At 40.5% G+C, this 16,135-nt stretch overlaps 1 protein-coding gene across 6 annotated transcripts in view; it reads right to left on the bottom strand.

Moving 5' to 3' along the window:
• Positions 1 to 3,200: 3,200 nt before the first annotated feature.
• The window catches only part of fam135a (family with sequence similarity 135 member A), a 306,374-nt gene continuing 293,439 nt past the window's right edge, over positions 3,201 to 16,135 (bottom strand). For 4 of the 6 annotated variants that reach the window (XM_072557981.1, XM_072557946.1, XM_072557955.1 and 1 more), the window contains 3 exons: positions 11,687 to 11,797; positions 5,326 to 5,439; positions 3,202 to 5,025 (listed from right to left, as the gene is read on the bottom strand). In XM_072557981.1, coding sequence (XP_072414082.1) covers positions 4,820 to 5,025; positions 5,326 to 5,439; positions 11,687 to 11,797 — 431 coding nt within the window. In that variant the 3' untranslated portion in view covers positions 3,202 to 4,819. Of the gene's footprint in view, positions 5,026 to 5,325; positions 5,440 to 11,686; positions 11,798 to 16,135 lie in introns of all 6 variants that reach the window. The other 2 variants (XM_072557991.1, XM_072557972.1) reach the window with 1 other exon arrangement.

The raw sequence follows: 16,135 nt of genomic DNA on the forward strand, positions 1-16,135 counted from the left end.
CCATATTACAGTGGACGTAGTGCTGGACATTTTAAAAACACACAAAGGTGGATTAATCTCTGGGACCTGATCAGGTGTAGCCCAGAACTTTGTGGGTAGCCAGGGCCCCTGGTGAGTTATTTGTATCAGTGTTAGCCACGGGTGAGGGCCAGAAGACTGGAGGGTGGCTAATGTGGTACCATTATTTAAGAAAGGTGGTAAGGAAAAGGCAGGCAATTACATACCTGTGAGCCTGACGTCAATGGTGGGTAAGTTGTTAGAGGGGATCCCGAGGGACAGGACTTGCATGAATTTGGAAAGGCAAGGACTAATTAGGGACAGTCAATATGGCTTTGTCCGTGAGAAATAATATCTCACTAACTTGATTGTGTTTTTTGAAGAAGTGACAAAGACAAATTGACAACGAAGGCAGACTGGGGGAGGCTTTCCGTACAGACTTCAGCTCCGCATTCAATAAGGTTCCAAATGGTAGACTGGGTAGCAAGGTTAGATCATATGGAATCCAGGGAGGGCTACGCATTTGGGATACAAAATTGATCTAAATGGAGAAGACAGAGGGTGGTGGTGGGAGATTGCTTTTCAGATTGGAGGCCTATGATCAGCAGTGTGCTGCAAGCAATGCTGGGTACAATGCTTTTTGACATTTATAAAAGTGATTTGGATATGAATATAGGAATGGTTAGTAAGTTTGCAGATGACACAGAGATTGGTAGTTTGACAAATTTGGTAGAGTTCTTTTAGATCATAATAAGCAAAATTGTTTAAGGGGAATGGATACATGCATTGAATTGGAATTTCCAGAAGACATTCAGAGACCTTGGAGTGCAGGTTCATAGCTCCTTGAAAGTAGAGTCGCAGGTAGATAGGATAGTGAAGGTGGCATTTGGTATGCTTTCCTTTATTGGTTAGAGTATTGAGTACAGGAGTTGGGAGGTCATGTTGCGGCTGTACAGGACACTGGTTAAGCCACTGTTGGAATATTGCATGCAATTCTGGTCTCCTTCCTATCGCAAAGATGTTGTGAAACTTGAAAGGTTTCAGAAAAGATTTACAAGGATGTTGCCAGGGTTGGAGGATTTGAACTATAGGGAGAGGCTGAACAGGCTGGGGCTGTTTTCTCTGGAGCGTCAGAGGCTGAGGGGTGACCTTATAGCGGTTTACAAAAGTATGAGGGGCATGGATAGGATAAATAGGCAAAGTCTTTTCCCTGGGGTCGGGGAGTCCAGAACTAGAGGGCATAGGTTTAGGGTGAGTGGGGAAAGATATAAAAGAGACCTATGGGGCAACTTTTTCACACAAAGGGTGCCAGAGGAAGTGGTGGAGGTTGGTACAATTGCAACATTTAAGAGGCATTTAGATGGGTATATGAATATGAAGAGGTTGGAGGGATATGGGCCCGGTGCTGGCAAGTGGGACTAGATTAGGATGGGATATCAGGTCAGCATGGACAGGTTGGACTGAAGGGTCTGTTTCCATGCTGTACATCTCTACGACTCTATGACATAAGATAAAGTAAAACATAAAAGGTTAACTGCAAAAGACAGAAGCTCATGGTATTGGGGTTAATGTATTAGCATGAATTGAGGATTGGTTAATACACAGAGTCAGGATTAACCAATCTTCCTCAGGTAGAAAGATGTAACTAGTGAAGTGACACAAGGATCAGTCCTAGCCCTTAATTTAGGATCAAATTACTGCAGATGTTGGAATCTGTACTGAAAACAAAAAAATGCTGGAAATCACGGTGGGTCAGGCAACATCTGTAGAGAGAACAAGCTAATATTTCAAGTCTGGATGACTCTTCATCAGAGTTGATGTGAAACATGGAGGGGGAGGGGGAAGAGGTCTAAAGTGCTGGGAGAAAAAGGGTGTTGATGCTAACTTGAGAGTACACTATGTTCAGGCCTTGGAAGAGTGGGCAGGGTGTAATGCAACCAAATTTGGTGATGATACAAAAATAGATGGGAATGCATGTAATGATGATGACATAAGAAATCTGCAAGGGGATACAGACAGGTTGAGTATGAGGGCAAAAACATTGCAAATGGAGTTTGATGTGGTACTGTGCTAGATCATGCACTTTGTTTGGAAGAATAAAAGGCAGACTATGATTTAAATGGAGTCTTCAAACAACTGGGTGGCTCAGTGGTTAGCACTGCTGCCTTACAACACCAGGGTCCCAGGTTCGACTCCAGCCTTGTGTGCTCTGGTTTCCTCCCACAGTCCAAAGACGTGCAGGTCAGGTGAATTGGCCATGCTAAATTGTCCATAGTGATAGGTGCATAAATCAGAGGGAAATGGGACTGGGTGGGTTACTCTTTGGAGAGTCGGTGTGGACTTGTTGGGGCGAAGGGCCTGTTTCCACACTGTAGGGAATCTAATCTAAAAAAAATGAGCACGGAGGGATCTGGGAATCCTTGTGCACTAAAGTTAGCATGCGGGTCAAGCAAGTAATTGAGATGAAATTTTAGCTTTTATTACTAGGGGTTTGGAGATTTAACATAGGGAAGTCTTGTTACAACTGTGCAGGCTGTTGGTGAAGCTACATCTGGAGTACTGTTTTGATCCCTGTATTTAAAAAAGGAATATACTGACATTGGAGGCAGTTCAAAAGAGACTCACGAGGCTGATTCCTGGGATGAAGGTATTGACTTATCAAGAATGATTAAACATTCTTTACTCATTAGAGTTTAGAAAAATGAGGATGATCTTAATGAAACATACACAACCTTGAGGGTGTTTGACAGGATACGTTTTCACAAGACTTTTCTACTAGTTGGGGAATCTCAAACTAGGGAACATAGTTACAGAATAAGCATCGCTTGTTTAAAACTGAGATGTGAAAGAATTTCTTCTCTCAGAGGGTATGGCAACACCTGAGAGCTGTGGAGGTTAGATCATTGAAAATATTTAAACAGGAGGTTGATAGATATTTGGAATATTGAGAAGTTAAGGGCTATGAAGAGCGAGCACCAAAGAGATGTTGATGCCTGGAACAGACCAGTTATGATCTTATAGAATGGTAAGACAGGCTAGAGGGAATGAATGTCCTATTCTTGTCCTATGTCTTATGTTATGCACTTAAATACAACCAGCTAACCAGTTAAACAATAAATGATCAAATACATTTAAATAGACAACATGTGCAGCAAGTATTGCGGTGTGCATCATACCATATTACCTTGTGAAATAAATGTAAAGGTAAAAGAAATATATACTTGCACAATATATTATAGTATAACATATACAACATGTTTATTAGAACTGTCACTTATATAGTGATGTTTCCTGACCTTGTGAGCTTGCAGGTTGAAAAACAAGGCGACAAACAGATGATACATGCACCGTGTAGTTTGAATGTTACAATACAGATTATTATGAATTTGTTCAAAGCATATGTGACAGCAATATGCGTCCTTTCCTTCTCTTTTTGTTAGAAGTCAGATATGCACTAGTAACCCATAACACCACACGATATGCTCACTGTTAATCAGGCCACCAAGAATAAATAAATTAAATTGGAAAGGTTTCCTCTATTTTACAGCTTACAAATTAGAGTAGAATGCCTAATTATCTCAAACATTTCAAAAATGAATGCAGTATTTTTCTGCATAATTTTTAAAAATTTCAGTATTGTAAAAATTAGAACAACACTAATGCATCATAGCTTTATGCTATCACATGCTGTCCCTCCAGCTCCGCATTGAGAGCAAATAAAATGGACTCTCCCCATAGCACATTTTTCATGTGGTTTTCAAAAACAATGACAAGCATTAACTACATTTTAGTAAATGTCATACACAAATATGTTGACATATAAGGATCTCAACAGTGAGGTCAATTGACTGTTCATTAAAGCAGGAGTTTGAAATGTTGGCTCTTCACCACAACTTTCTCAGAATGTAAAAGGGTTGATTAAATGTCTGGTGTATGCTGGGGTCAGTGTATTGGAGTTTATACCATGGTGCAGTACAATCATTGCAAATGAAGATCATCAGACTAGTAGTATGATGGTCAAAAGTTTTATATTACATTTAGAGTATGAGAAGATTTGAAAATAGTTTCTTCAGTTCTAAAAGTCCATAGCAAATAAGCTTTCCACTTCAGTAGTAGAAAAAGTATCATGTTCCACAGGTATGGTTAAGAGTTGTAAGAGGATGTTTTCTGTATAAAAATGTATAGAAGACATTTATGAACTAGTTTAAAATTTGACAGTGAAACAAGGTATGCTTGTATACAACAGTATTTGGTCTTTTCAGAAAGATTGCATGAAATGAAAAAGAGATCTGTAGAATTCCTACAGGCTGAGCAATGTTAAAAATGTATAAATATATAGCAGCGTCTTAAAGGGTTTCCAGTTGCCAACGTCCATGCTAAAAATGATACATACAACAGTCTCTCAATTAGACTATGAAAATGAATTCTTTGGAAGTGATTAATTAAATTAACATATTATCTCTAATTTACTAATGGATGTTAACTTTATAAATTTAGAAAGTAAAGTTATATCAGTGCACCCTGATCATTTCAATTATTAACTGATACCTAAAAAGGTAGAATAAAATTTTTAAAAAACACAGAACAACTGAACCGGAAAAAAAAAGTTACATAAGACAGATAAAAATATAAAATTGGTATTGCACAGCACAAACCAACAGGCATAAACGTGTTGAGATCTTTTAACTATCTCCGAGGACTCAACGCAGGATCATTTCTAATACAAAAATGTATAAATAGTCTTACTTTCTTTCAGTAGACAGTGTTCTGTGATCAAATGTATTTCCTTGAATAAAGAGGTAAGAGTCAATGGCACCCATTCTCACTGAAAATATTTAAGGCCCGCAACCAGAAAAAACTTCTCCAAAAATATTTCAGAATCGAGAACTGCAATATGAGCTGCTCGTCCTATTAATGAATTAGCAGTGTTGGGCAATGCATGGATAATGTCATATCGAACCAAATTACATTCCTTATTTTCAAGCACCGGTGTTAGAAGATTTTGGACCATCTCAGCATATACTGGTCCTGTGAAACAGAGCAGAACAAGTGATTAAAAAGAGAAATATTATACAGAAGTTTCATTAGGTCTGAATGTGATTTCAGGGTTGTTTACTTTCATAAACGTTTGCTACACCAGATTATCTTGACATAGGAAATGTAAGAAAGTAATGTGAATTTTGTGTAGACATTGTGAATTGTTTCTGCTTTCATTTGTTTTACAAAAGTACAGAAAGTAGAATTCAGACATTAAGAAGCCTCATCTTGAGTTAAGTATCATTGGTCAAATCCTTTAAGCAATAAGAGCTGCCAGGTATATAATCTTACCTGATTGTTTATCTTTTAAAGCGGTTTTACATATTTCAACTCGAGCAGAATGGTAGGGAACATAACGATCTTGTAGTGAGCCAATTAATACCACATTTTTGAAGTAATGGAGACCTTGAAGAAAAGTTGAGATGTCATTGGAACAATTGCTTTCACATTATCTATGTGTTTGTATTTCTCTGAGAATTGTAACGGCAAAGTAAGTGTGTTGGATTGTAGAGAGTTTGGAACACTTTTGTCTGAAATGTTAGCCCAAATCGAGCACAAAAGACCTTAGGTCCCATATGTGGAAACAGAAGTATGATAAAGAAATTTTTATAAATTAGATTAGATTCCCCACAGTCTGGAAACAAGCCCTTCGGCCCAACAAGTCCACACCGACCATATGAAGGCTAACTCACCCAGATCCAATCCCTTACCCTAAATTTACCCCTGACTAATGCACCTAACACTATGGGCAATTTAGCTTGTCCAATTCACCTGACCTGCACATCTTTGGATTGTGGGAGGAAATCAGAGCACCCAGAGGAAACCCACGCAGACATGGGGGGGGGAAGTGCAAACTCCACACAGACAGTTGCCCAAGGCAAGAATTGAACCCGGATCCCTGGCGCTTTGAGGCAGCGGTGCTAACCATGGAGCCACTGAGCCACTCTAATGCCACACTTGACTTGGAGCTCTGAAGAAAGGTCATTGGACTCAAAACATTAACTCTGCTTCCCTCCACAGATGCTGCCAAACCTACTTAGTTTCTCCAGCAAATTCCGTTTATGATTTCATGCTTCACTTGCTATTTATGCTAATGAAGGAAAGTCAATCCCTCCACCCTCTTTTCAAGGCAAAATAGAAAGGGACACGCAATTAGAAGACTATAGATAAAGAAAGAGACAAAAAAAACCCTGCAGATACCGGAATCCAAGGTAGACATGTAGGAGGCTGGAAGAACACAGCATGCCAGGCAACATCAGGAGGTGGAGAAATCAACATTTTGGATGTAACCCTTCTTCAGCACCAGGAGTGGGTGTAAGGGGAGGTGCAGCTCCCCCCACACCCACCTCCAGTCCGGAAGGGTTACACCTGAAATGTTGATGTCTCCACCTCCTGATGCTGCTTGGCTTGCCGTATTCTTCTAGCCTCCTACATGTCTACCTATAGCTTAAGAAAGGCACAGCAGATTCATTATCAGGAAATTATATATTATCCCATTAACAGAAAATAAAGCAGAATGGCCGATCTGCACAGACACCCAGGATAACTCTAGACAGTATTAGATCCACACACAGTTCATTCTTTACAGAAAGGATAATGACATTTAACAAGAACTTCACATCTGTGAAGGAGGATGTTGGCACAGAATTTAGGAAGATAGATTAGATTAGACTACATTACAGTGTGGAAACAGGCCCATCGGCCCAACAAGTCCACACTGACCCGCCGAAGCGCAACCCACCCATACCCCTACATTTACCCCTTACCTAAAACTACGGGCAATTTAGCATGGCCAATTCACCTGACCTGCACATCTTTGGATTGTGGGAGGAAACCGGAGCACCCGGAGGAAACCCACGCAAACACGGGGAGAACGTGCAAACTCCACACAGTCAGTCGCCTGAAGCGGAAAATGAACCCGGGTCTCTGGCGCTGTGAGGCAGCAGTGCTAACCACTGTGCCACCGTGCCACCCACGTTGTGGGTGACTGTGAGGTCCTTGAGCAGTTTGATGTGAAGAATGAGGCATGTTTGAAAATGGACACATACCCAGGGCTGGATAAGTTATATCCCAGGACAAGGTCGGAAATTAGAGGGGTTCCAACCCAATGTTTAAAAAGTTCTTCGCTGGTGATGTGGGAAGTGCCAGAGGACTGGAGGAGATCTAATATGGTTCGACTTTACAAGGAGCGTAGTAGGGAGAGACCAGGGAACCAGTAAGTCTAACATCAGTGGTAGGGCAACTATCGGAGAAAATAGTGAAGGATAACATCAGCCCCCATTTAGTGAAGTGAGGTTTGATCAGGAATAGTTAACATGGTTTTGTCGGAGGGAGTTTATGCCTTACAAATTTGATTGAACTTTTTGATGTGGTGACCAAGTATATAGATGAGAATGGTGCAGTTGATGTAGTCTACATGGATTCCAGCAAAGCTTTTGACAAGGTCCCATGTGGAGACTTATAAAAAGGTCAAAGCATATACGATCTGGGATAATTTGGCAAGTTGAATCAAAAATTGGTTTTCTGGTGAGAGACAAAGGATGATGGTAGAAGAGAGTTTGAGACACTAGTGGCCAGTGTCCAGCGGCCTACTGCAGGATCAGTGCTGAGTCCCTTGTTGTTCATGATGAATATAGCGGTACACATGAGAATGTGGGGTAAGTTTGCAGATGACACAAAGATTGGCAGGGTGGTTGACAGTGAGGATATAGTTTACAGGAAGAAATGCAGAGGTTGGTCAGTTTGGTAGATGAGTGGCTGATGGAATTTAATGTTGAAAAGTGAGGTTTGGCGGTAGTGAGCAAAATTAGGGTGCATGGTATTGGGGGCAAAGTATTAACTTGGATTGAAAGTTGGTTGGCTGACAGGAAATAATGGGTAGTGATAAACGGCTCCATTTCAGAATGGCAGGCAGTGACCAGTGGGGTACCGCAGGGATCAGTGCTGGGACTGCAGCTTTTTACAATATATATAAATGATATAGAAGATGGTATGAGTAATAACATTAGCAAATTTGCTGATGATACTAAGCTGAATGGCAGGGTGAAATGTGAGGAGGATGTTAGAAGATTACAGGGTGACCTGGACAGGTTAGGTGAGTGGTCAGATGCAGTTTAATGTGGAAGAACAGGAAGGCAGATTACTACCTAAATGGAATCAATTTTGGTAAAGAAGCAGTACAAAGCGATCTGGGTGTTCTTGTACACCAGTCAATGAAGGTAAGCATGCAGGTACGGCTGGTAGTGAAGAAGGCTAATAGCATGCTGGCCTTCATAACAAGAGGGATTGAGTATAGAAGCAAAGAGGTTCTTCTGCAGCTGTACAGGGCCCTGGTAAGACCACACCTGGAGTATTGTGTGCAGTTCTGGTCTCCAAATTTGAGGGAGTGCAGCGTAGGTTCACGAGGTCAATTCCTGGAATGGCGGGATTACCTTACGCTGAAAGACTGGAGAGACTGGGCTTGTATACCCTTGAGTTTAGAAGACTGAGAGGGGATCTGATTGAGACATATAAGATTATTAAAGGATTGGACACTCTGGAGGCAGGAAACATGTTTCCGCTGATGGGTGAGTGCAGAACCAGAGGACACAGCTTAAAAGTACGGGGTAGACCATTTAGGACAGAGATGAAGAGAAACTTCTTCACCCAGAGAGTGGTGGCTGTGTGGAATGCTCTTCCCCAGAGGGCAGTGGAGGCCCAGTCTCTGGATTCATTTAAGAAAGAGTTGGATAGAGCTCTCAAGGATAGTGGAATCAAGGGTTATGGAGATAAGGTAGGAACAGGATACTAATTAAGGATGATCAGCCATGATCATATTGAATGGTGGTGCAGGCTCGAAGGGCAGAATGGCCTATTCCTGCACCTATTGTCTATTCTCTATAAGTGAGAGGTGGTGCACTTAGGGAGAAGAAACAAGGGACAATCCAATGAATGGCATGACCCGAGGAAACTCAGAGGAACAGAGGGATCTTGAGATGTTTGTTTGACCCCATATCCTTGAAGATGGCAGGAGAGATGAAAAAGGTAGTCAATGCAGCAAAAGGGACATTTGCTTTAAATGTCATGTCATAGATTATAAGAGCAGGGAGATAATGTTGGAGCTGCACAAAACTTTGACTAAGGCCACAGCTAGAGTGTGCATTTCTGGTCACCACACTATAAGAAGGACGTGATTGCACAGGTGAGGGGGCACAGGAGATCCATAGAACATAGAACGGTCCAGGCCCTTTGGCCTTTGATGTTGTGCCAACCTTTTATCCTACTCTAAGATCAAACTAACCTACATACCCTTCATTTTACTGTCATTCATGTGCCTATCCAAGAGTTGCTTAAATGTCCCTAATGTATCGGACTCTACTGCCACTGCTGGCAGTGCATTCCACACACCCACCACTCTTTGTATAGAACCTACCTCTGACATCTCCCCTAAACCTTCCTCTAATCACCTTAAAATTACACCCCCTTGTGATAGACATTTCTGCCATGGGAAAATGTCTCTAGCTCCCCACTCTATCTATGCCTTTCATCACCTTGTACACCTCTATCAAGTCACCTCTCATCCTTCTTCACTCCAATGAGAGAAGCCCTAACTCCCTCAACCTTTCTTCATAAAACATGCCCTCCAGTCCAGGCAGCATCCTGGTAAATGTCCTCTGCACACTCTCTAAAGCTTCCACATCTTTCCTATAATGAGGCAACCAAAGCTGAACACAATATTCTAAGTGTGGTCTAACCAGGGCTTTATAGAGCTGCAGCATAACCTCATGGCTCTTAATCCCCCTGCTAATGAAAGCCAACACACCATCTGCCTTCCTAACAACCCTAACAACTTGGGTGGCAACTTTGAGGTATCTATGGACATGGACTCCAAGATCCCTCTGTTCCTCCATACTGCCAAGAGTCCTGCCTTTAACCCTATAATCTGTGTTCAAATTCGACCTCCCAAAATGAATCACTTCACACTTTTCCAGTTTGAACTCCATTTGCCAATTCTCAGCCCAGCTCTGCACCCTGTCAATGTGCTGTTGCAATCTACAACAGCCTTCCACACTATCCACAACTCTACCAACCTTCGTGTCATCAGCAAACTTACTAACCCAACCTTCCACTTCCTCATTCAAGTCATTTATTAAAATCACAAATAGCAGAGGTCCCAGAACAGATCCCTGTGGAACACCACTGGTCACCGAGCTCCAGACTGAATACTTTCCATCTATTACCACCCTCTGTCTCCATGGGCCAGCCAAATCTGTATCCAGACATCCAAATCTCCGTGTCCCATGCCTTCTTATTTTCTGAATGAGCCTACCATGGGGAATCCTCTTAAATGCCTTGCCAAAATCCATATACACCACATCCATTGCTCTACCTTCATGTGTTTTGTCACAATTTCAAAGAATTCAACAAGGCTTGTGAGGCAAGACCACCCCTCACAAAGCCATGCCAATTATCTCTAATCAAACTATGCTTTTCTAAATAATCATAAATCTTGTCTCTCAAAATCCTCTACAATAATTTGCCACCACTGACATAAAACTGACTGGGCTGTAATTCCTCGGGTCATCCCTATTCCCTTGAACAAGGGAATAATATTTGCCACCCTCCATTCACTGGGATGTTGGCTGAGATGGAGCACTTTAATTAGAAAAGTGGTTGGATAAACTGAGATTGCTTCCTTTAGACCAGAGAAAGCAGAGACGGGACCTGACTGAGGTGTATAAGATTATGAGGGGCATGGAGGGGGTGGATGGAAAGCAACCATTCCTCCTGTTGATGGGCCAGTAATGAGGGGGGGCTTCATTTTAAAGTAAAAGGCAGGAGGTTTAGAGTGGATGAGAAGAAATACCTTTGTCATCTGGAAGTGGTGCTAATCTTGAATGCACTGCTTGGGAGGTTAGTTGAGGTGGGATACCTAGCAACCTTTAAAAGATACATGGCAGACTTGTTGGGGTAAAGGGGGCCTCTTCTGCTTGTACGACTCTAATACGATGATATAAATATAGTCTAGCCTTCCAAGAGGACATACCAGAGATCAGAAACAGAGGTAGCGAATGATTTTTGCACAGGGGCTGTATGATGGGGACCCCATTACCCTCCCAAATCTCTGACTTTACAGAAAAAGTAACATTCCCAGAAGCTAATCAAGGCCCATAAAGTCTTCTTGTTGCAAGTGGAATTCTCCATGGCTGGAGGGGATTCACTGTGTGGGACAACTGTGCAGCCAAACCAGTGGGCCTGCCCAAGCCTGATCAGGGAAGCTGACTCTTTTCAGGAATTCAACACATGATTGACTTTGGGATTCGAAAGGGGATGGCCTGTTGCAAGCCATCCCTTGCACATTCTATTGATTCTCTTCACTCCTTGTGATTCCCCCCTTTGTCCACATTCCCTTTTCTCCACAAATCCATTGTTGATCACTGGTGGAAGCTCCAGTCTAGAACTGTATTGGTTATCAATGTTTCTCCTTAATGCAGATCAATATGACAGATGGATTAAATCCGAACCAAAAGATTTCCACGCAATTGGCAAAGTGCAAAGACAATAATTTGATTCTTGTGAGATTATTGCATTAATATCAAAAAGAAATGCAGGCTTTCAGTGATGACAAAAAAAAACAAACTTTTGCTACGTATAAAATTTGTATGACACCTACCTGCTTTTTTGCTAAGTTTGTACAGAAACGTTTGGCGAGGATCAGAATGATCTCGACACGTTAGTTGAAGCAGGGATCCAGACTTCTTCCACTTCTGCATAAACCAGAGCCCTGGTCATGGAAGTAGCACAACAAGATATAAAAGTCAATCCAGCAGGCCAAGTCAAAGAAATTACACGATGTGAGGTATACACAAGCTTAATTTCAGTTTGAAGAGTATAATTCTTAAAACACATTTTAGAGAAAAAGATGATTTTACATTTGGGCTACCAATGTTGCTCGTCACTTTTCTCATTTTGTGCAATTTCTCAATTTGCTCTGTATGATCAGTTGAAAGCTTCATTAAAGCATTATGCAAATCCACAGATGAAGAACTGGATGGACCTAGGAATTCTTATGTTCCTCTGAATGCTTTTCAAGGTGCATGAAAATATAGTGCAACTAATGTATCTAATTAATCAAATAAACAGCAATTTGGTCTTTCTCTGCAGGTAACAGATGACCTCTCCTATGATAAATGGACAAATGCATTTCCTTAAAAACAAACACGAAGAACTGCAGATGTTGGAAATCCTGAACAAAAAGATAGTGCTGGAGAAACACAGCAGGTCTGGCAGCAGCTATAGAAAGAAAAGCTGAGTTAACATTGAGTTCAGTGATTCTTTGTCAGAACTGAAAATATCGGGAAATGGCATACTGAACTTGAAACTCTTTTATTTCAACAGTTGCTATAGACCTGTTGCATTTCTTCAGCACTTTGCTTTTGAAATAATTTCCATGACGTGGCGCTGATTCCTTATTCTACAAGATGAATACTTTAGTAAAGGAACTGGAGAAGTTTGCTCACATTCAAAGATATTGATATTATTTCAATCATATACTTAAACTAGAAATGTACAATAAAATGGTTAACCGATCGGTACTATTTATATAAACTGAATAGGCAAAATCGAGTCCCAGGCATCTTCCAGGAACAATGTAAATAAAAAGCAGTGATCTTCATAATAATGGTCAAACTGTATTGTCATTCCTCGCTTTTTTTTCCCCTCATTCTTGAAATAAGAGACTTGTTTTTCTTGAAATATTTTCCACCAGTTTTTCTTCCTGTTCTATAATGCTGTTAGACAGGCAAATGATCAAAGTTATACATACTTATTAAGGACCAACAAAGTACAAATACATCAAATTATGTTTGGTTCAATCACCGAGCCCATTGTGATATCAGGAATATAAATGCCTATAAGATCCAACTGGTTGTCCAAAGGCTTCTTCAACTGCATTGCAATTTTACATTAAAGGAAGAGATTTCACTATTTGGAAATACTGGGATACTTTTGTGTTCTTCTAAGCTTATATTTCTGAGAGTTATCACCACAGAAATCCTCAGAGTCATGGGGTCATAGCCATACAGCATGAAAACAGACCCTTCGGCCCAACTCATCCATGCCGACCAGGTTTCCTAAACTGAACTAGACTCATTTGCCTGCATTTGGTCAACATCCTCTTAAACCTTTCCTATGTATGTACCTGTCCAAATATCTTTTAAACATTGAAATTGTACCGATTTTTACCACTTCCTCTGGCAGCTCATTCCACATATGCACCACCTTCTGTGTGAAAAAGTTGCTTCTCAGGTCCTTTTTAAATTTTTTCCCCTCACCCCAAATCTATGCCATTTAGTTTGGACTACTCTTATCACAAAAATCAGTCTACTGAATGCTTGAAACACTCACTTTCTGACAAGTCTTTCCTTTCTTAGGTAAGCAGGTCAAAAACATACATCATACATGCTACCTTCTGAAGGACCTATACAATTTGTAATAATGCTGCCATTTTAAAAAGATTACTTTATCCTTGTTTTTTTTTGAAGAGAGATCGTAAAGGCAGATATGCCAAAGAGTCTAGTTTAACAATGGAATGGGAGTGGCCAGTTCTCCCAGTTCAGGTTTTTTCTAATTTGTTTTTAGCTGTAGCTGTCACAATATGAGTGCGTCCAGGAGATGCAAGTTTCAGTAAAGAATTCCTCTGACTTTCTCTGAAATCTCTCTCTGGATGTTGTTCCCTCCTGCCTGTAAGAATCTGTGTTTGAATTTACCTTTTTGCCAAGGGGTGTTTTCATGGGATGTTATTGTATTGGAACAGTCAATTAGTAATAGTTACTGTATCGGGTCTGTTAAGTTTTTCAATAGCTAAGTTACTCTAAATGCTGCTTTCTTTTGTTTATGTTTCAATTGTACAGTTTAAATAAATTCTGTTTTGTTCGAAGCCAAATGGTTTGACCAATTACATCACACCTGAAACACCCACTTCACATCTGCCTTTAAAATAAGAAAAAGTTTCAGACTACCTTCTGAAAGTATTTTGAGTGGGTCTGGCCTGGTCAATAATGTTACCTTACTTTTAAACTACAATCTCCTTGTAATAAAGTGACATATTATTTGCCTTCCTGATTGCTTAGCACTTCTTACACACTTTGCATCAAACTGCCTACTTTTATATCCTGATGCATTCTATGGTGACTGCTCTCCAGATCACAACGCATTTCTTTGGTTAACTTAAATTGTGGTAAGTTTGACTAAATTGCCAAATTTGTTGCTAAAGTATAAGGAATCAAAACAGTGCTTAAGATTTGAATTTTACAATCTAACTTTATACCAAAACACCACTGTAAATTCTAACAGTTGGTAAATACATCCATCAAAGGAAGATAACATTTACTTTAAAGAACTTTGATTACTTCAGTGTAGTTAATATTTTCTCAGAAGAACATTACAGCAATGCTTTTGAAATAACGATTCCATTGTAACTAATTTAAAAAAACTCGAGTGTTCTTAGTTCACCACTTTCACCTGCCAACACTCTACACATACAGCTGTTCCTGGACACAGGTGATCTCTTAAGATCAGCTATCCACAAGATACTCAAGATTCAATTTTGTTAACCCTGAATCCTAACAACCTTCTCAGAAATGTCTTTGGTTTTCTTCAACAGAATTGCTAAAGTAAGGCATTAACTCAACAAAATATTTTAAAGGCCCTCATAAGTGTCTGAATATGTAAAATTAATGTCTTAATAACTCTGCCCAGCCCCTAATATTGTCCAAGCTAGTGATGCAACACAATAATTGTGCGCTTTTAATCCCTGTCATACTAAAAGATCAGCTTGTCAAGACATGTTTCCCTCTCTGCCGTGATTAGCATGATTGAGGGAATTTCTTGACATGCCCCTGAACTTCCAGTGTCCTGGATCAGTTAAAAACTGACTAGTTGTTACAATGATTTCTTATGATCTGCAGTTTATTCCATGAAGGAGCAATGAAAGCAGATTCAACAGTAACTTTTAAAAGGGAGTCAAATAAATACTCTTAACAATAAAATAAATTGTAGTCTGTAGATAATGAACAGGTTGTATAGTTTTACCTAAGAGCTGGCACAGGCAATATGGACCAAATGTCTTTCTTCTGTGATACTCCATTCTACAGGCATCAACAAAAGAAGCTTAACATTTTGGATGCTAAATTTGACAAGAGTCGACACCTGGATTATAAATTCCTGTTCACTTTAGATGCTTCCTGACTTGCTGCCCAGCACTGTGTCCAGCATTGCTTGTTTCAGAATTTCAGCTTCACATTTACACCTTTTAATAACCCATTGAAATGATTTACGACAGATTCTTTGATTCAGTGTTAATACTTAACCCAAACTTTTAAATCTGTATGTAATATTTGAAATTGTTAAATGATCCTTTCTTTTCACTGAGAGCAACTGAGAGCAATATCTACTCAAATTTACATGTAGGACAGAGAGATATCTTTGTGGCCCATTTTTTGAGGAAATGCTCAACTAGGTTCCAGTTATGCAAATAGCAATTTAGCATCTGAATAGCAATACATGAAATCAGAAGGCAAAAATGCAGGTTTGAAATTACATTTGTATTATGAGGATCTGAATTCAGAAGATGCTTTATTGAAGTTATACAGGATCTTGATGAGACTGCATCTGGACCACTATGTGCAGTTTTGGTTTCCCGATCTGAAAAGGGATACGGTTGCCATTGCAGGAGTGCAGTGGAGATTCACCAGATTAATACTAGGGATAGCAAGAGATTAGATTAGATTATTTACTTACAGTGTGGAAACAGGCCCTTCGGCCCAACAAGTCCACATCGACTCGCCGAAATGCAACCCACCCCGACTCATTCCCCTACATTTACCCCTTCACCTAACACTTACAGGCAATTTTGCATGGCCAATTCACCTAACCTGCACATATTTGGACTGTGGGAGGAAACCGGAGCACCCGAAGGAAACCCACGCAGACATGGGGAGAATGCGCAAACTCCACACAGTGAGTCGCCTGAGGCGGGAACTGAACCTGGGTCTCTGGTGCTGTGAGGCAGCAGTGCTAACCACTGTGCCACCCACCTTCATATGAAGACGGACTGGTTTGG

The sequence above is a fragment of the Chiloscyllium punctatum genome, chromosome 3 (assembly GCF_047496795.1).
Source record: "Chiloscyllium punctatum isolate Juve2018m chromosome 3, sChiPun1.3, whole genome shotgun sequence".
Taxonomy (NCBI): Eukaryota; Metazoa; Chordata; class Chondrichthyes; order Orectolobiformes; family Hemiscylliidae; genus Chiloscyllium; species Chiloscyllium punctatum.